We start from the raw sequence: 21,351 nt of genomic DNA, 5'->3' as shown, positions 1-21,351 counted from the left end.
ATCAGTGTGCATAGGCCCATATTACCAAATTACTGTGAATGCAAGCAGACGTCCAAGGCCAAATGATAATGATGTGTTATATAGCACTTACGGTTAAGCGCTTCATATAGAACAAATATACATAGAACATCACACAACCTGTGTTGGTACTCATTTATCTACATCAGAACGATGAAAGCTGAGTTGGCCTTGCCGAGATTCAAACCTGCAACCTGCAGATCAGACACACATCGCAGCAGCAATCGCTAAACCCACTGAGCTATCTTACCGGCTATAGCTATCTTATCGGCTATAGAAAAATTAGCAATTACATGTCTGAATGTTCTCAAAGTCAGAAAGCAGATTACACTCTGAAGTCGATACCATTAAACTGGTAACTGAGATTTGAAAGCCGGCCAGTTCATCTGCAGGTCTGGTGCAAAGTTGGCCACATGTCAAGCCTGCGTGGATCTACTTTTCGGGCTTCAGAGATTGGTAAAATATATACCACTGGGAGGGTTCATAACTGTGTATTAAAAAATATAGAGTAGCGCAGGGAAAGCAGTGCACTCACACGGCATCCCATACTCGGGGCATTCGTTACCTCATACATGCAAACAAACATCCTGAACAGCATGCCAGGGAGATGGGAAAGATAGACACATTACAACAAAGCATTAATTGTGGCACAATGAAATCAAGAGCCAATGTATGTGATATGGTCAAACATTTCTACGCTGTACACAAGCTTTTAGGCACAAGGATTTTGTCAAGTGACCGAGGACACCGAGATGGAATGTCTTGTGATGATCGTAACAGAGACATTGGGCCTCATTACAAGTATGGCGGTAAGGCAACAATGGCGCCGGTATCGCTACCGGCACCGTTGCTACCGTACCGCCATACTAGGACTTCTGTTCGCAGGTGCCTTTGCAGCCACCAGGTCTGACCTGGTGGCCGTACCGGCACCCGCGAGCAGAACATGATGGTAGCACCGGTACCGTTATTAACGGTACCGGTGCTACCACCATCCCCATTCCCATTGAGCCATATGGTGCTCAAATGGGAATGGGGATGTACCGGGCCCGGCACCCGCGAAAGGGCAATTACCGGGTCCGGCTGGGCCGGAATAGCCCGGTAATTGCCCATTCGCGGGTGTCGGACCCGGATGCGGGATTGGAGATAGCCTTGCCGGTGAAACCGGCAAGGCTACCTCCAACCTCATAATGAGGCCAGATGGCAGAAAAAAACATGCTATAACTGCAACTTGTGAAAAGCAAAATACATAGTCCAAAAGGGATGCTTATTATACTGTAAATGCTTTTTGGAAGTGTTTGTCTACGTTGGAAATTTGAGGTATATAAGAACAGGCTAAATCGGTGACTCGCCCCCTGAAGTGTGCTTGAATGAAATCTTTAATGAGTCCAGCAATTATTGTATAGAATTTCAGAAAGACAAATTATTAGTTATTCCTATTATTTCTTATTTTGGGTCATTGCTCAGTGTTACACTTGTGGAACCCCATGTTTTTTTAAGAGGCCTACACAAGAAAGCATGCCACTACAGAAACAAAGAGCCTCATGGGTAGCAAGGGAGGCCTCAGGCGTCGCAGTTGCGACCCCTGGCGACCCCCAAATGACATCCCTGCCTCGTGTCAATCAGCGGCTCAGTGATGCAGCAAGGGTGCATCATGGTGAAATCTCTGTTGTAGTGTTTGCCACTTTGAAGCGGCAGTGGAACTTTGTAAACTGGTTAGAGGTTTTCAAATGATGCTTTTAAGATCTTTGATTGCTTCCCTGCTGCTTGGAATATTGAAGTTCTTTTCCACGTTTGTGCAGGACAACTGTTTTCGTTTTACTTCTTTCTATTAGAATGTTTTATAATTACCATTGCAATGTTTAGATAACCTTGGCAGTTGCCCATGCTAGAAGTTTTGAACTGTACGGTTCATTGTCTTTCCACAACATCACTTTTGTGATGATTGTGCAGATTTCTTTTGTTAATTAACTTCTACCCTTGTGTGATGGAACAGAATTGTGTGAACAAACGTTCCTTTTTGATAACGGTATTACTGCCACATTTAAGGGCTGGACAAATCACAAGTTGGGCGGAAAATTACAATTTCTGGGCAATTTTTTGGGTGCTATTACCACCGGCGCAATTAACGCCAGTGGTAATAGCGTCCCCCAACCCCATTGGGTCCTATGGACCGAATCTGGATTTACTGCCGTCCTCAACTCGGGAACCGGCGCAAATTTTCCGGACCGAGTTGCAGTAATGCAAATAGCGTTCTTTGTGAAGCAATATTCATTTTCAATAAATAAACTCTAAATAAATACTAAAATGCTAAGTGTAACTACCTTTGGGCTCTGATCCTCCCACCCAGGGCGGCTTAACCAGAAATGTAGGAGCAAACCATTCTGCTGGAAGGCCGAGAAGAAAAGATTTTGGTCCATATTTTGTGAGCCTAGATTAAGGAGATTTCCTTCTTTGTCTCTTAGTTAAGGACATACAGGTAAAAAGAACTGCTGTGTAGGGTTTTGTATGTAATTGTTTTCTGTTGTAGGTGTGATGAAAATGGCATCTGCTTTGCAGGAGTAGAGGGATGAGTAGTGGCTGAAGTGCCTACTCAGCCCCACACTGCATTGTTTGCCTGACCTCACACAAGCTGCTGTTGCGACCGGATTGGCCCTATCCCTCAACTTATTTTGCCAGCAATCACCGGCAGGCGAGAGCTGGCCAACGAGGTAAGGCCTAGAGAGAAGGCCTACTTTTGACTGAGCTGGCCGAGCGTGACTCAGCGTATCTGCGTGTCGCGCTAGAAGCCTCCGCGCTTGCACACGCTCATAAGGTAACATTAGCCCATGCTTTGGTGCAATCCAATCTACCTGCCCACACAACCGTGCGGATCCCTGGCACCTACGCCTGGAGACCGTTAGACTATAGTTCTCTGTAAACTGTACTCTACCTAACCCAGCACGACCTAAATGAACACTGCATATGATCGTTAGCTCCAATGTGCCACAAATATCCTAGCATAATCCAAGTTTGTTTCACCTATTCACTCTCCTCTTAATTCCTCTCTACCATGCTAGAGTGTTAGAGCCTACTGCAATGCTAGACTGTGAGCCATCTGCCTTGCCTGATTATTAGAGCCTACTGCAATGCTAGACTGTGAGCCATCTGCCTTGCCTGATTATTAGAGCCTACTGCAATGCTAGATTGTTAGCCATCTGCCTTGCCTGATTATTAGAGCCTACTGCAATGCTAGACTGTGAGCCATCTGCCTTGCCTGATTATTAGAGCCTACTGCAATGCTAGATTGTTAGCCATCTGCCTTGCCTGATTATTAGAGCCTACTGCAATGCTAGACTGTGAGCCATCTGACTTGCCTGATTATTAGAGCCTACTGCATTGCTAGACTGTGAGCCATCTGCCTTGCCTGATTATTAGAGTCTACTGCAACGTTGGACTGTTAGCTGTCTGCCTTGCCTGTTTATTAAAGCCAACTGCAATGCTAGATTGTTAATCATCTGTCATGTCAGATTGTCAGTCTTATTCTGCTTGCATGCAATAAGATAGTAGCTACATATTCTATTACACCTAATGTGTGCCACATGCATAGCTACTCATCTTTAGACCTGTGTTCCATTCTATGACATGAGCCCGATAGCTATCTCTAAGTTCCGTCCCCTATCTTGCCTCACGCCAACGATATGCACCACACACTGCTCTACACGGTCCTACTGAGGTCAATCCTTTATACAATCACTTCACAAGATTTCACTATGTCACCTTTCCCAGGCAGGGTGACATGATCACCAGACCTTGTCCTTTAGCTCAGAGGAACATTAAACTAAGAGCGAGACTCTCAAGACTGCACAACCCCTTAACCAAAAAAATGTCAGTCAACGTTGCCTCTGGTCCTTGCAAAACCAGCAATCATCAGCACCCTCTCCAACTGAATAGCAGACTCTTCCGAGAGCCTACCTCTACCTCGAAATGTAACGTTAAAGCACAGCTATTACGGCCTCAACTAGCACAGTCTGGTATAAAGGGTGCTCTTATAAATGCCCGATCCATGGTTGCCCACGCAACAGATATCACAGACCTTTTACAAAATGAAAACATAGATTTCTTAGCGATTACTGAATCCTGGCTCCACCCTGCAGCGGGACCAGCAATTATGCTCGCCATCCCAGATAACTATACCCTCTTAAGACTAGACCGCACCTCTTCTCGAGGTGGAGGTCTTGCCATAATTGCTAAAACCAACCTTACACTGAGACTGTCCTCACCTCACGACTCAAAGTCACATGAAGCCTTAACTGCTAAGTTAAACATATATAATACGCAGTCTATATCTATCCACCTGATATATCGACCACCAGGCCCGCTAGGCTCCTTTGAGGAAGAGTTAACAAACATATTGTCTAACAACCTTAATAATCCCTCTCAGAGTATCATACTAGGGGACTTCAACCTTGGCTTCAGCGACCCCTTAGACACCAATGCCACTCAAATCAACAATTCCCTAGAGAAACTAGGCTTTACCCAAAGGATCTCAGGTCCTACCCACACTAAAGGTAGAACCCTGGACTGGATTGCTGAGCACAACTGCCCAATTACAGTCACATCTATAATACCTCAGTCCTGGTGGGACCACCACCTGATCACGTTCACACTAGAAGCCCCACCCCTTATACATACCCACAGTACAGCCCCAGCTACCCCTACTAGGAATAAAAGAAACATTACCCCGGAAAACCTCATTCCCTTAATATTGCCCACTCTTAACGCTATCCCAGACCACACAGATGCCTTTAATATGGTAGAAATGTATAACAAAGTGATGCTCTCTTCCCTTGACGTCATAGCCCCATTGAAAATATGCAAGAGCAAACCCCGTAAACATGTGAATACTTGGTTCTCTCCTCACTTAAAAGCAATCAGGCAAGAGAAACGCTGATATGAAAAAATATTGAGACTAGACCCATCAGAGATTAACAAGACTATCCTGAATAAATAAGCATCCCTTTATAAAAAATAAATCATTCTTGCTAAACAAACTTCCTACAACCTCCAAATCTCCCAAGCTAAATCTAACACCAAAGAGCTTTTCGCTATACTAAGAGAGTAGAATCCCCTATCCAAACTCCAGATTCCTGCCTCAAGGATAAAAACAGGTGCTCCGGCATACAAAATACTCTGGCTAACAAAATTACAACTTTGAAAACTAAGATCAGTAACAAAAAAAATACTCTTCTTACCTCCTCCAAACTTAGCAACCCCAACGTGACAGTGACACGATCCAGCCTAACGCCACCCCATGTAGCCATTCCCCACTTTAACTTTTGCAAAGTTTCCACCAAAGAGGTTGAAAAAGTCATCCTCACTCTCAAACCTTCAAATTGCCATGGTGACCTATGCCCCGTACAACTCATAAAAGATGCAGCTTGTGGACTCTCCCCTTTTATCACTAAACTCATAAATGCATCCTTCACGTCTGGCACCATACCCAATAACCTTAAACAATCTTGGGTCCTCCCTCTCCTCAAAAAACAAAACCTAGACACATCCATTCCCACTAATTACCGCCCCATTACCACAGTCCCTTTCCTACTTAAAATCCTCGATAAAATAGCATACCTGCAAATCCAACACTATCTCGAACACAACCACCTCCTAGGAGTCCGACAGTCAGGTTTCAGACACCAACATGGTATTGAGACTGCTCTTGTAGACCTTAAGGCACAAATAGATGAGCTGAGAGACGAGGGTAAGACAGTATTATTGCTGCTCCTCGACCTTTCAGCCGCTTTCGATCTGGTAGACCATGAGATCCTCTGCAATCACTTAAAATCAGGAGCCCACTTCTCACAAGAGGATATTGACTGGATACAGTCCTTTCGCAATAACAGAATAATGCTAGTGTTCTCCCCATTAGCAGCTGCCGACCCAATGCCTATTACTTGCGGGGTGCCTCAGGGCTCATGTGTCTCTCCCACTCTGTACAATATCTTCACAAAGCCCCTTTTCGATGATCTTGATGGTCTGAGTATCACCTACACGAATTATGCCGATGATACCCAGATCCTCAACCCGCTGACGGGGGATTATGACAAGGATTTGGCCTTTGTAAACAGAGTATACCTCATCATCCAGGCATGGCTGGCCTCACATGGTCTATGCCTGAATGATGACAAAATGGAACTCCTCATCCTGGGCACTACTGCTAATCTCAACAAACTTGCCCATAACTACTCCTCGTTTGAAATAGACAGCAATATTATTGTCGTGGCTAAGGAGGTCAAAACCTTAGGTTTTTATCTAGACCCAACACTAACATTAAAAAAACAAGTAAATGCTATGGCTTCTGCTACCTCCTATACCTGCAAACTCATCAGACCAGCCAAACCCTTCCTTTCCCCTAATAACTGTAATTCCCTAGCAAGAGCCTTGATCTTGGACTATTGCAACGCTCTATACGTAGGTAGCAATAAAAACATCACGGACAAGATACAAATCTTGCAAAACAATGCATTAAGAGCAGCCTTAAGTCTTCCGAAGAAAGCCCATATCTCTGAGACTAGAAGATCCGTCAACTGGCTTTCTACGAAAGACAAGATCCTCCTTAAATCCGCCTCCTTGACCCACAAATGCCTCCACCATTCTGCCCCTCAATACCTCATAGCGAGATTCACCAGACAATTATCCTGCCACCCCTCCAGAAAAGCTAATTCCAACCTCCTACTGGTGCCCAGATTCAAACGTACTGCAACTGGGGGAAGTAGCTTCTCTGTCAAAGCAGCACAACAGTGGAACTCGCTACCGCCATCCCTAAGGGAAGACTTGCCTTACTTACAATTCAGATCGAATCTTATTCATTGGATTAAGGAACATGATATCTAATGGAGGAGCAAGGGCGCGGGTGTTGCGGCCCATTTTTCCTCTTTTTTGAAGCCCGGGAGGGCCACCGTATCCTCGAATGGGAGGCCACGCCCCCTCCCTACATCAACTCCTCATTATCCCTGCAGGGCAGGAAGCCCGCGGGGACGCAAGGGCGCGGGTGTTGCGGCCCGTTTTTCCTTTTTTTTGAAGCCCAGAAGGGCCACCGTATCCTTGGAGGGGAGGCCACGCCCCCTCCCTACATCAACTCCTCATTATACCCGCAAGGCAGGAAGCCCGCGGGGGAGCAAGGGCGCAGGTGTTGCGGCCCGTTTTTCCTCTTTTTTGAAGCCTAGGAGGGCCACCGTATCCACGGAGGGGAGGCCACGCCCCCTCCCTACATCAACTCCTCATTATCCCCGCAGGGCAGGAAGCCCGCAGGGGAGCAAGGGCGCGGGTGTTGCCCGCCCGTAGGGTGTTCGGCACCTGGAGGGAAAGGCGTGAAACTCAGGCCAGCGCGAAAAGACAAACGGTTTCTGTGAACCCTGTATGCTGGTGGTTGCATGGGGACCAACCCTGTTGGATGGACTGGACTAGACCGGGACCGGTCTCCGAGGTGAGCCAGCTAGCCACTGTGGTGCACCTATAGTGTGGGGGGGCCCGCGGCGGGGGAAGGATGCAGTGTTTGGTGCCGCAGGTCGCCTGTGCAGAGAGGCATTCCCTGTGTTGGCTGTCGGACGGGGGGAAAAAGGAAAATCAGTGCAGACGAGTGTTTTGCACCTGTGACTGCTCGTGACTGTTTCTCAATAGGTGTAGAGCCTGTGAAGTCTGTTGGGGTGTTTACTCAGCAATTAAGCTCAGTCTTCTTAGCCAGCTCTGGGGGGATTTCGTCATGTCGTTACTAAAGTCCTTGAGGTCCTTTAAGGGCCATGCTGTGCCAAGGAAAATGGCCAGGAAACCGGCCAGCTCTATGCCATCCACCCCGCCCATGTTCTGTTACGAGTCTGCCTCTAAATTCTCCAAGTGTACCCCAGCGAGAAAGCTCCTGGCTGTTAAGAGAAGAAGTCAACTGGGAGCAACAGACAAAACAAAGACCCATATCTCGGTTCCCCTGTGCCATGATATTGACCCTGCATACCGAGGGTCCATCCACAGCATGGAGGGCATGAAAGCACCCACACCAGGAACCGAATGTGGGGAGGAACCCTCCAGTAATTTGGCTAGCATCCCAAGTCTGAACCACGTAGACACTGCTTGTCAAGAAACTCTGCCCGCCGCCATTGGGAACCCATATGCTTTGCCTTCGGCCAATAAATCTGGCACTGGCATAGTGGGGGCTTGCGATGTGTTAGTCCTCCCACCCGTATCCCTGGCACCTTTTGTACCTGTCACCCCCCCACTTAGCTCGTCCTATGGAAGGCCACTTTTGCCCCTTGTTCTTTCGTCCATAGCAGGACCTACTCTCGACTGTCCTCCCTCAGTCACTGTTTTGCCACTCTGGATCAAATGGACACAACAGAAATTGTTGGTGCAACCGAAGATAAGCTCCCGCCCAGTCCCATCGGCAGCTCCTGGAGCGAGAGCCTACTTGCAACGATCTCAGGGTCCAGTTCCTTTCTTCACTTAAGCCCATTTAGGGCCCTCAAGTCCACCACCCACGGCAGTTTTCCCCCCTCTGCTCCATCATGCAAGGAGGTGCACACTGTCGGAAGCTGCCCCTGTGCACAGGTGCTCTCTGAACTAGCAGCCATTAAAGAACTGCTTTTGGTACTGGTTGATGCCCAGGGGTGGAGTGTCATAGGTAAGGGTGGAGTGAACTCGCTGGGGGAGTCTACCAGCATGCATCATGTTGGTAAGGGACCCAACCCCCCACAGCAACCTTTGAACACGACACCCTGCGAAAGGACTGTCCATGCATTAATGAGCCCTACTCCGGATGACCAGTCGATGCACCCTGACGGTGATAGGGGACACCCTACTGGGTGTATCAAGTGAACTCTGCTGGCGGATTGTCCACCAAGCTCCCTGATAACCAATCCCCTTAGAGAGGGAGGGATTGGAGTATGTGGCTATTGTTCAAGGGTGCGCAGCCCCAAGATTCATGTATATGGGGGGGGGCAAAGAACTGCTACTGTTTTCCTGCATGAGGTACCTAAGCTGCCTGTGGGCAGGCGAGGACCAAGGGATGCCCTTTCCAATAAATGTCTCCACTGACTTTGTACAGTTGGGAATTGTCCATTTGTGGCCAGGGAAGCTATGTGGGGTGTGCTAGATTGGCCGGCGAGGGTACAAACCCCTCCAATTCTGTTAAACTGGTTTTCAGGAATGATCTAATGGCCAGGGAAGTCCTGAAAAGTTCTGAGGACTATACGCGGGCCCCGTATCGTGGGATTGCAATCAGCTCTCACCCCTATCTGGGTGCTGTTGCTCCCCCTGGAACTGTCACACATAGTAATGTCCTGTCTGGAGCAAATTGTACACCTCTGGGAAAAAGGCCCGCGGTGGGTTGTGACTGAGTGCCAAGTGTGAGTAATCAGTCTTGTGACTCTCTGGACTAGTAAAGGGACAATGTGGGATGTAATGGGGACCTTATGGGTGACTCTTTTCTCCCTCCCAGTACCTTCTGATCTATTGTATTTGGATATGGAGCTTGGATTGTAATTCCTTTTATGTGTTGTGATTTTGTTTTTCTTGTGTTTGATGGATTTTTGAAATCTGAATAAACTTGTTTGACTGACTGACTGAAATCTAATGTATTGGCATCTACCGACCTTTCAGCTATACATTAGTAAATGATGTATATTATGTATATTATACTTTTCATGTCATTACAACATTGTACCTGTTCTCATTCTGCTGTCGGGTCTAGCACTGTGACCACAGCTGGACTCCACAGTATCTATTGTAACCTACGTTATACAATCCTCTTGTTGATCCTTTGCCCTGCTACCTCCGGGTTAGGTGCGCATTACAAATAATAAAACAAACAAACAAACAAACAAACAAACACTTCCACTAAACCACTAGTGAGCACAGTAATAAAGGTAAAACAGGCACAGCCTGATAGGAACATCTCCTTCGCCTTTGGGGTATTGCAGGATGAGGGTAGGCTACACTCATCAGGAGGGGTGTGCCCTGTTACAACAGCAACTCTAGCAACAATAAGTCCAGTGGTACCCAAATAGAAGAAATGTCCAATCTAGGTTCTACAAAAATATAACATTTTAGTTGATCTATAATTACACACAACTACTAAAAACACTAATAACTCACACCCGTAAAGGAAAACACAGAGAATGTGGAATAATGAGAACTCTTGGTTTGAAAACAGGGTGCAGACAGGCAAGCATTTCAGCATCAAATGTTCAAGTTCAATGCGCATTTCTTTAAAAAGGTAGAGAGTGGGGTCTTAAAATTCACTAGGGAACATAAAGGCATGCCTAGGAGACAGAGCTGTTTCAGATACTATTCGTTCTTGTTCTGGGGGCTCAACAGTGTTGGAGCAGGCTTCTAGGATCTCCCTGAGGTGGTGATTTGGTGTCAGGTTGGAGAGGTTGTTGATTGGGCACAACATGCAGTAAAGTCCAAGCAACAGCAGCATGGCATGAAGACGTTTGGGACAGGAGGGTGATGTCCTGGTCTGTGTAGCTCATAACTGAATCGAGGCAGGAATCAGGTCCAGGGCTATTCCATGACTTCTGGGTTGGTAGGAGACCGACTCCATAGTCTCCATTGGTAACCTGAGGCCTTTCATCTGCCCTTCCCAACCTGCAGGGTTTGAAGAGTGCACTTGGAGGGGTTCTTTCACCTTCAATGAATGAAAGGAGACAGACTACCAGGCCTAAGTTGCAGGAGCCCTTGGACCCACAGCAGTTTCTCCCGAATTGTTTCATTGGGATGGGCAGGGAAAAGAGCTTTCCTCATCATTGGATCCTTCTGTCTTCACCTTTATGGCAGATGACTTTGGAATAGACTGTCTCCCCAACAGGGTTCCAGTTAAATCATTCTTGTCCAAAGATGAATCCTCTAAGGGGAGGGCCTCCCCCCTTATATAGGCAAAATGCTACCGCTGATTGGTCCAGAGCAGACTTATTGCCAAGGGTCCAATCCAGGATGTTGAATGAAAGAAATGTCTGTTGCCTTCTTATGTCACATCCAAAGTGCCTTGTCAGCAAAAAGTGGAAAGGGTGCACATCTGACATTTTGGGGAGTTCTTGCAAATCGAAAATGTTGACATTCCTTTGTTGTCTGAGCCTTTCCTCTTGGCTACACTAACTCTGCCTCTTCCTCTGTCTGCTTACTTTAAAAGGACTCCAGCACCTGGTGTGAGAGAGCAATTGCCAAGGCAGGACTGTCTTTGAATGACTGGTTCCCTGGGCACCTCCCGGGGAGGGCTTCTGTACCCTGGAGAAAGGTGCTGACTCTCCTCAAGGGGATCAATGAAGACACATCCTTGGCTGGGTTCCACATGGCTGTTGTGGCTATCCCCAGTTCTAACAGCTAATATACTCAGAACTGTCATGCCTGTGTCACTGCTGAACAAGCTGACAATAATTTTACATTCAAGGCTTGTGGGTGTATAATTGTTTAATCTCAGTAGTCACCATCCCTAAAAAGCTACCTCTGTGTGCTGGAACTTTGTGTTCCATCAACTGTGGTCAGGAATGCACATGTTACTTTTGAACCTGCCCTGTTGCCAATGCAGAACAAAAAGTGATGGCTGAAAGCTTTAGAATTAATCTTAATGTCTGGCGCAGCTCTGGGCAACCCTCCAAACCATCGTTCTTTAGCCTGCCAAGCCAATACGAAAGGGGAAAGACCATATGCAAATCAGGCTTTGTCATACTCCAAACGGGGCAGTCCAGCCCGAACTGCTAAGTCACATCCCTTCTGCACAAGACTACAAGCATCCCCAGACATGTTTCGGCCTCATTGGGCATCATCAGTGAAGAGCAGCTTGGGTCTCTAGGCCCAGCAGGCTGGGTACCCACGTTTGGGCATACCCGTCCCATTCGGGGTGACAAAAGCAAAACAAAAGATGATGACTGGAAGGTTTAGAATTAATCTTAACAGTACTACATGGGGCCCTCCTTTCATCACTGTGTTAAATTTGACAGGTGGACATGCTCCTTTTTGATCTTAGTTCCACCCCCTTTTGATATTGAGTGGATTGTCCCCCAAAACATTTGATATCAATTAGATAAGAACCCCAATATGTTTGATATAAATGTTATATCAATTTTATAAGCTCCACAATATTTTTGATAAGCCCCGAAAATGTTGATATACATTTTATAGATTTTAATATACATTTTATGTAAATGTTGATATCGATAGCACTGTTTTATATAAAATGTATATTAAAAATATATACAATTTAAATCAATTGGATATGAAGTTTATAAGAATCCCAAGAATGCGGTTCTGGAGTAGCCCCTGGCCATAGAGCCTGGTAGAGCATCCACGCGCGAAGTGAGCTCTGACAACAAGGACTATGAATCTGTGGTTGTGCAGAGTGACGCGGTTATGATGCCAGAGGGTGACCCCACCCCTCTGGGCCCATAAATAGAGCAATGGAGGCAGGGGGTAAATAGATGCAGATTATTAAGAGTCCGGTTTACATTTTGATATAACATTGATAAGTCTCCTGATGTAGGGTATAGATAAAGATGTATCAGGCCCCCTATAAATTTGTGCTCACTTTAATCAACCCTCACCATCAAACTTGATACCGCCAGTGCCTTTTCCAGGCCTACACAAAAGCACAGACTGTCGGCAATGCTTGTTTGTCATTAAATTGCATTATCAATTTAACACAGAGATCTTGAACCAAGTTAACACTGAGTCCAACCCTAACCAGCAAACGTTGTACAGGCAGTGCCTTTCCCGTGCCTACACAAAAGCACAGACTGTTGGCTTTGGCAATGCTTGTTCCTTTAATAAATTGTAATGTCATTTTAACACTGAGATCTTGAACCAAGTTGACACTGAGTCCACTACAGGAATGTCCTTAAATTAAACTCTTTACATGTATACACATTGGGATCGGTTAAGAAATATTAAAAGCATATACGAATTGCAGAGTGTCTTTTCTCTTATCATATCTGAGCACTTCAGAGCTGAAGTCTGAATGACGCCGTTTGTGTCAGGTCATGTCAGCAGGGTGCCCTTGGATAATGGCAGGTGAAAAGATTTGGGTTCTTCGTGGTTGCTGAGCACCGCTTTTAAATTGGAGCCTCTGAAGCAGCTTCAGCCCTTGTTTTGATTCGTGGCTCAACTCCTTTAAAATAAGATCTAGTATGTTGTGAAGCTCCAGGACATGCTTCTAGATGAGAGAAAGAGCAACCGCGTCCTTTGCCGTTAATGTTTGGTAGTGCTGGGAGACAGCCCAAATTAAAATAGATGTGCCTCTGCTGAGTTTAAACACCATGGGCCTCATTACGACCCAGGCGGCCACGGAATGAACAGGGCCGGTAAGGGCCCGGGCCCGTTCACTCCGGGCTGCCCTATTCCGAAGTCTGCAGCGGGACTCGCTAAGGAACGCCTGGTCAGACCAGGCGTCCTTAGCGGGACCCGCTAGAAGACGAGGATGCTAACAACGGTCCCGTCATTAACAGGCCCGTTGTTAGCATGCTCCCCATTCCCATTGATCCCTATGGGGGCTCAAATGGGAATGGGGATGTACCGGGCCTAGGTCCCGAGAAAGGGATTTACTCGGAATGGCCCGGTAAGTCCCCTTTCGCTAGACCCGGACCTGGAACCCGGTATGGAGGCACCCGGTATGGAGGCAGCTTTTAGCGGCATGGCTGCCTCCATACTCGTAATGAGGCCCCATGAGGCACATGGCCTGTCCCAGGAGCCATCTTTGCTCAGTCGACTGGTCAGCACAAGGCCCATTGCCTGTGTTGCCTGGATAATAGCTTTGAAAAATCGGGAATGTCACAAGGGGCATCTGCAGAGGATTGCGTGAAAAACGGATGGGCAGCAGAAGGTCAAATGCCCGCGCGTGTTTCCTGTCATGCTCTGGGGCTTAAGCAGTCGTTACAATGGCTGTGAAAAATTAGGCCTGTCACAATGGTATCAGCTGAGTGTCGCATGAGGTTGGATTGCAACTCCATTGTAAGACATTCAACTTCACCTATAAGCGAGCCATTGGACTGCCCCCTGTTAGAGCGCTTTGGATCTAACATTGGGATAAGACAGAGTTGGATCTTTTTTCAAGTCCGACACCTTTGGCTGAGCGCAGGGAACTGCTGGAGTCCATGCGAATATAATTAGCTAACGCAGACACAACCCCAAGGCTCAGCTTCTCAACTGGACGACGCGCACTGCAAGACTCCCGGGGACTGTTTAGGTTTTTCAATATTCAGTGTGAATAGGTTAAGCAGATAATCCTTTTAAATAGGCAAATGCCATGCTTTGCTTTATGAATATAGGCTGTCGGGGTATATTTGTTGTAAACTTTTTTTAAAACATGCGTTTGATTGTGATGCTACTTATTTGTGAAATGGGAAACCTTTGTGTGCTCCCCACGCTGTGGGGAGAAAATACAAGCCCCTACTTGTTCTGATGTAGTATGGTTTTTAAATGCATTGCGGCACAGTCCCTTGGCAAGGGTGCTGCAATTCTACTGTTTGCGCTTCACATATTTCTGAGGATTTCGTATTTTTTTGTCCAGCTGTTTTAGCAGGATTTATGATAACACATATTATTCTTAAAAGCCAAACGATGCCACATTCTCCTTTCTGCTACTCCTAAGTAAATACAGTGGCCCTCATTACGACCCTGGCGGAAAGGGGTTTACGCCGGCGTAAAGCATGGCGTACCTTTCCGTCTGACTACGAGTTCCCGTAGCGCCATGGTGATTTTTACGCCTGCTTTTTGCAGGCGGAAAAATCCATGGCGCTACGGGACTTGTTGTTAATTACGCCACCGTAATTTACGGTGGCGTAATTAACGCCTTCCCCACTCCCATTATACCCTATGGGGCAAAAATGGGAATGGGGAAGGGTAAATGGGGATTGGGGACTTACCGCCCCGCCAAGGTCGGAATGGGGCGGTAAGTCCGCCAACCACCATGGCGGAATTGGCAGCTTAGCGCCATGGACCATGGTGCAAATTGCACCATGGTTCTCCGCCAGGGTCGTAATGAGGGCCAGTTTGCCTAAGTCCTGGATGGGTCTCAAATCACGCCTACACTGCTTGGCTAAAGCCTGTGATCCTGGGCAGATCATTTTTCAATGATTTTAAATTAAAATATGTTAGCCCCAGCAAAGATGATGATCTGATAAAGAAGAAGAACACAACTGCACAGTTGTTCTTAATTATGAACAAAGCAGGAATGTTTAAATGAACCCAGCTACAAATAAATTAGAGACATTGATATTAAGTTGCAATGGGCCTCATCATGAGTTGGGTGGTATCCCGGCGGTAATACCGCCGGGGTACCGCCCAATGCTAAAAGCGCTACTGTAACTCGGTCCGGCACAATTTGCGCCAGATCACAAGTTGCGGGGGTTGGGGAGTGCTATTACTGCCGGCGGTAATTGCGCTGGTGGTAGTATCGCAGAAAATGGTAATTTTTACCTTCAGCAAAAAGATGGAGGTAAAAATACAATTTCCCGCCCAGCTTGTGATTTGGCCAGCCCTCAAATGCGCTGCTAATACCGTTACCACCACATTTAAGGGCTCAGGCCAAACTCGTGATGAGGCCCAATGTGTGTGCGTGTATTTGTGTATGTGCATGTGTTTGTGTGTATATGCTTGTGTGTTTCTGCGTGTTTGTGTGTGTGTGTGTATGTGTGTAAGAGAGAGAAATAGAGGGAGAATGCAAGTGTCATGAGAGCATTTTTATGTTCATGTGTCGTGAGCACTGGTCGAGAGCTGGGAATGTGAGCCAGAGCACAGGGAAAATATGCTTTATAGGCAAATGCTGGCATATATAGTAGGCACAGGCAGCCTTAAAAATCTGTAACCGTGGCAATTACATCATATATTGTGGGAACAGGCAAAATTCAAATGTTTTATTCTGGCAATGCTGGCATATATGGTGAGCACAAGCATAACAAAAGTGTCAGAGTAGCATATATTGGCCCCAGGAAACATGAACTTGTATTTTCAGTAGATTTAACTGCACCTATTGCACATATATAGATATTGCTGTGCCTAGTGGAATAAGCAACAATGCACTAATGACTCCTAAAGTAGCTGAAGGACAACTGGGGTTTCTCGTGGTCTCGTGCAGAAGCAATGTGATTAAGCAGTTTGGTTTGGACTGCCCTTTTTGGGGCGCACCAAGTCTGATTTGAAGATGATCTTTCCCCCTTCTGTACTGGTATGTTATGCTGAAACAATGGGCCTCCTTCGGAGTTTGCCGGGCCGGAAACAAGGATGCCAACTCACCAACACCCTTGTTTGCGGATCGGCAAACTCTGAGTCTGCCTGCCGTGGCCGCTGTGACCGATAGGTCTGACCCTGCCAGGCGCTGCGGCTACGGTGGGCAGACTGTTCATAGAAGCACTGGCACCGTTGCTAACGGCACTGGTGCTTCCGTGTCCCCATTCCCATAGAGTACCATAGGACTCTATGGGAATGGGGACTAACAATTTGCCGACGGCTGACTTCCCGGGCCGCCTGACTTGAAATCTCCCGGTGGCATTGGTTTATTACGGGTCCGGCGCCAACCTGCCGGTACCACCGGCAGGGTTACCGCCGGACCCGTAATGAGGCTCAATGATTTGGATTGTTTTGCAGAGCAATGTTAGTGGTTGTGATTTATTCTTAGCCTCCCATCCCTCACTTGTTAGTTTTGCGATATTTGGCACAGCCAGCAAGAAAATGTATTCTTGTATTGGAATTCTAGCATATATTGGGCACATCCAGCATGGCAATGTGTTTTAGAGTGGCATGGTGGCCTGGATTTGGCACATGCAGCACTGAAACGTATTCTTCCAGTGGCAATACTGGCATACATTGGATATATTTATCCATCCTCCCGGGAGGATAGCTCAGCGGCAACGTGTGCGCCTTAGAAGCAAGACGACACGAAGCAACACAAGTTCAGTCCCCGGGTGCGCTTACAAACCTCTGGGTGTTTAAGTGTGTTATAAATACGCAACTAAGACAAAAAAAAACAATTACACAACTAAAAAACAAACAATTCCTGTAACAGCGCCTCGATGTCCGCAGGCTGTGTCAGCACTTTAAAAATGCAAAATAAATAAATAAAATAAATAACGAGCCTGCAAATGTGTTGTGCAGTGGAAGTGCAGTCGTTTATTTTGCAGAGCCCACATATAAATATGTCTTACAGTGAAATGCTGCCATATATTGAGCAGAGACAGCAGGAGCACTTTACTTGTACTAGTAACTTGTACAGTCCTATGATACATTGGGCACATCCCAAATTAAATGTGTTTTACATTGGCAGGCTAGCATATTTTGGGCACATGCTACATGACGTGTGTTCTTACAGTGGCAAAGCTGCCATATATTGAGCAAATCAGGACCTGTTCGTTTTCTTTGCACAAAGCAAACATTACAATCTGTTACAGACTGCCATGTCCTAGTGGTGTGGTGACCTGTCATCTATTAGAGTTGTTAATGTTTTCTCTGACAGAGTCGATAGTAAATTCTATGGCTTTTTATCAATTTCTTTCTAAAATGTGTCATATAAAATGACAAAATCAAGCTGGCATTTAAAAAAAAAACGAATTCTCACCCTAAAGGGTTTAGGCATGCTTGCTGCACTACCTTAGGTATTTACCTGAAAAATATTGAAACTGCACCATTAGAAAAAAATCATCTGCCATCTCTGGACAGTGAGGGATGATATGATGATGGTAAAAGGACGGTCTAGTGTAAAGTGTTGCAGTAAGGGCACTGAAGGCAGATAGGGTAGTCATGGTCACTGCAGGGTGTAGTGCTCTAACCCTAAAGGAGGGCAAAGGCACACAAGATAAGATGGAGGAATAAGTGCTCTAGGTTGAATTGAGACATCCCAGACTATGAGGACTAAGAACTAATTCTGCAAGCAGTCTAAAGATAAGCATCAGGAAATGGCAGGAGGCGGAGAGAGCACATGCAGGTCTTCGCCCATTGGATCCCTGGATCAATGCGTAGACTCAAAGAAACAACACTGAAAGAAAAGAAAGCACACGTTAGTATACCATCAGAAACAGTACTGCAAGAAGGCATGGGTTATTACATTATCACACACAGTACTGAAAGAGGACAGAGGCTGTTGTGGAATCAGGAACAGCACTACAGGAAATAATGATTGCTTTAAAACCAGCACTGCAGCAAATCACATGGCAATAAACTGCACTGCAAGACTCTACAGACCACATCATCAGAACTGCATCGCAATAGCAACATAGCACATGATATCATCAGCAATCGCACCCCAAGACATACTTAAGCTTTATTGACCAGAGCCGCAGGAAATACAGGAGCTTAATGGCATCTGATCCTAGCTAGGATAACTCCTGAGGTGGTACTGGTTTAGGTGTCCTTCCAGCCCACCAAAGGCTTCCCTCTGCTTTGAGGATTACATTCCTCTGGGCTCTGGTATTCAGTGAGGCCACTAGATTGTCCTCCCTGGACTCTCTGTCTTAAATTTAAAATGGTTTTACTTGGTCCAGGGTTCCCAAGGCAACTTCCTGCTTGCGAACCTGAGTGACATCCTGTGCTTTTATACCTCAAACCTTCTCCCTGGCTCTGAGTGAGTCAGCAGAAGGCCATTGTTCTCTGGTTTTGGGTGGGCATGTGGCTCCCGCACAGGAGTCAAACACTGTGTTGGTTATTTTTCTACATTCCCAAGCATATCTCATTATCGTTTTGGGTTTGCTAGTCCCACCAGCTTCTTGGCTAGCCGGTATTTCTTTTCTTAGTCTCTAATCCTAAACATTTTGCATTTATTATCTTTTGAGGACTTTCCAGTCCAATCAGACTCCGGAGTATGGCGCCAGGCTAGCCTATGCCCAGTGCTTGATTTGTAAAATAAATATGTTCCAGGGCCGAAATATTTTCTAGCACATCTGGGACACATCGGGGCGGGCAACTCCCGGCCTAGTGCTGCCACCATTCATGGCAGTGCATATTTAGGATATAACCTATAACTCCTACCGGCTTTGTGGGTGATGGATACACTACCCATGGCAGATTTGCAATTTAAAAATAACAATTAACATAAAATAACATAACATAACATACTAGTTTAAGGAAAATGTTTGACTGATTCTTTAAACACGTCATCATTGTTAACATTTTGCTTGGATTCAATAGGCAGCAAATGGAACATGTTGACCAGCTATCCACAGAAAACAAAGTGAACATGCTTTCCTCTTTTGGTAAATTAATTGACAAATACAGGAAAAATCATTCCTGATGTGATGAACTTGCCTGTCAAACACTGCAGCAAAATCGTTGTGCATAGTTTGGCGCTCATGGCAGACACTCCTCTTAGGCAGTGGCCTTTTCCTTGGCTTTGCCCCTTTGTTGGTGCTGTTGGCTGGTGACTATCCTCCTATTGTCAACCCACCCAGCCCGCAGTAGCAGAGCGGCACCATTGTCATGCAGGATGGCTGGGGCACCCCGCATTGTCACGTTCCAAATCATTGTTATTCATGAGAACTAGCACTGTATTAACAAAACCCAAATAATGGTCTGGCAAGAGGCACAAAAGTTGTAAAGTTAAATCTTTTTTTCCTTAGAACAGGTAGCCGGATACAAGTACTTGGGTACTTTAATAGTGGATACTTTACCAAGTCTTGATCCTGATATGGAAATTAATGGTAAATTGCGCTCTCTAGTTGCCCAAGCAAGGATCCTTATGGGCAAATTTGGCAAATTTACACTTAAGCATATACTCACCTTCTATCTTCAGAAAGTGTTGCCATTCTGACTTATGGGTCAGAAGCCTGCAGTCCTAAACCTGTGGAGTGGTGGGACAGAGTTAAATCTTTGTTCTGGAAACAAGTCTTGCGTTTAATAGTGTGTACGCCTTTTCCTCTGATTCGATTCGAACTAGGTTCACTCTCAATGTTCTCTTTCGTTATTTGGAAATATTGCGCTTTTTTCCGCAAGGGTCTACTGTCATTAGAGCGTCTAGACATTTTGGGAAAAGTGGCATCACACCTTCTTAAACTAAGTCAGGTCTTTTCTAGACAATGGTGTGCTTTTACTATCAATGCACTGTCTGACGCATCTGTTGACCTGGAATTACTCTTGTCCAATGAAGCGCGAGCCAAAACAAAAATCCATCAACATGATTGGATCATAACTCAGACCAAATGCCTTAATTATAAGGACTTTGATCGAACTCTGTTCGGTCACAAGCGCTGTAGAGTAATGACCGATTATCTGGCCAAATTTCCATGTTCAAAGACTCGTCAGAAGTTTCTCCGCTTCCGTTTGAACCTTTGGCCGACCCTAGATGTTTTGGCGCGTAGAAAACAAATCACGGAGCCAGAGAATGTGTGTCGTTTTTGTAAAAATGCTGACCAAAGAGAAACGTTGGAACATTGTCTAGTTCATTGTCCAAATTTAGTCATCTTCCGAAAAAAATGTTTTGGAAATTATTTTGAAGATCAAAATGTGTATATTCAAAAGAATATGTGGCAATGTATTTTTTCATCTACATCATTAGGCATCAAAATAGCTACTGTGCAATTTTTGGATGCAATTTTTTCTGTTTAGTACTATTTGATTTAATTGAATTAATTCTATATTTTTGTACATTATTATTGTAATAATTGGACAATGTATATCCTTATATTGACTATGAAAGAAATTTTATCAATTCTAGTGTTTTGATATTTTGATACTGTGTAACATTTGAAAGGTTGATTTTATTAACCATAAAATTTTTTTAAAAGAAATTTAAAAAAAGAACTAACACTGTCCTGCCCATCTGGGTCATTAGGTTCAGGAACAACCAATGAACCGGCCCAGAATGAAGGGTCTGCACCCAGTGAACGTGGTTGTTCCTTGTTGTGTGACAACTACTGAATGACAGTTTAAATAGTAAAGTTTATGAAATCCTTACCATAATCAGAATGAGTCTGAGAAAATAAGTGCCGGGGCTGAGCCCTGGCAAACATCCCGACAAATTAAGCACTGCCTATGTCTCTTCTCTTTCTTTTAGCTCTCGGTTTTCTTTGATGTCTTTAGGTTTTGCTGCTCTCAGTCTCTAAGCCAAGGAGCACAAGGATTTTAGTTATGCTAGTCCTGATCCCAAGTTGTACCCCAAAATATGTCTCTACTGGTCCCAACTTTCAGCTCTCTGCACCACTTTTGAATGTAGGACCTCTGGGTTAGCCAATGCTGACCTTTTACTTGGGACTGACTTCTCCTCTACCATCGCCTTCCTTCACACAGGCAATTCCAGTGCAGTGTTTGATGGTAAGGCTTAATTAAAGCAAACTGAAAGAGTTCCCATGACAAAGTGTTTGGGTGGAAGGGGCGGGAACTGGGTGGAAATGG

The 21,351-nt window shown here is 45.6% G+C and overlaps 1 protein-coding gene across 1 annotated transcript in view; it reads right to left on the bottom strand.

Moving 5' to 3' along the window:
- Positions 1-17,119: 17,119 nt before the first annotated feature.
- LOC138580939 (NAD(P)(+)--arginine ADP-ribosyltransferase 2-like) overlaps positions 17,120-21,351 on the bottom strand; it is a 174,304-nt gene continuing 170,072 nt past the window's right edge. The window contains exon 5 of the mRNA XM_069651873.1: positions 17,120-18,004. Coding sequence (XP_069507974.1) covers positions 17,991-18,004 — 14 coding nt within the window. The 3' untranslated portion in view covers positions 17,120-17,990. The remainder of the gene's footprint in view (positions 18,005-21,351) is intronic.

Source organism: Ambystoma mexicanum, chromosome 3p (assembly GCF_040938575.1).
Source record: "Ambystoma mexicanum isolate Mex_15411 chromosome 3p, UKY_AmexF1_1, whole genome shotgun sequence".
NCBI lineage: Eukaryota > Metazoa > Chordata > Amphibia > Caudata > Ambystomatidae > Ambystoma > Ambystoma mexicanum.
Note: the sequence above shows the minus strand (reverse complement) of the source record. Positions and strands in the feature narration are given on the sequence as shown.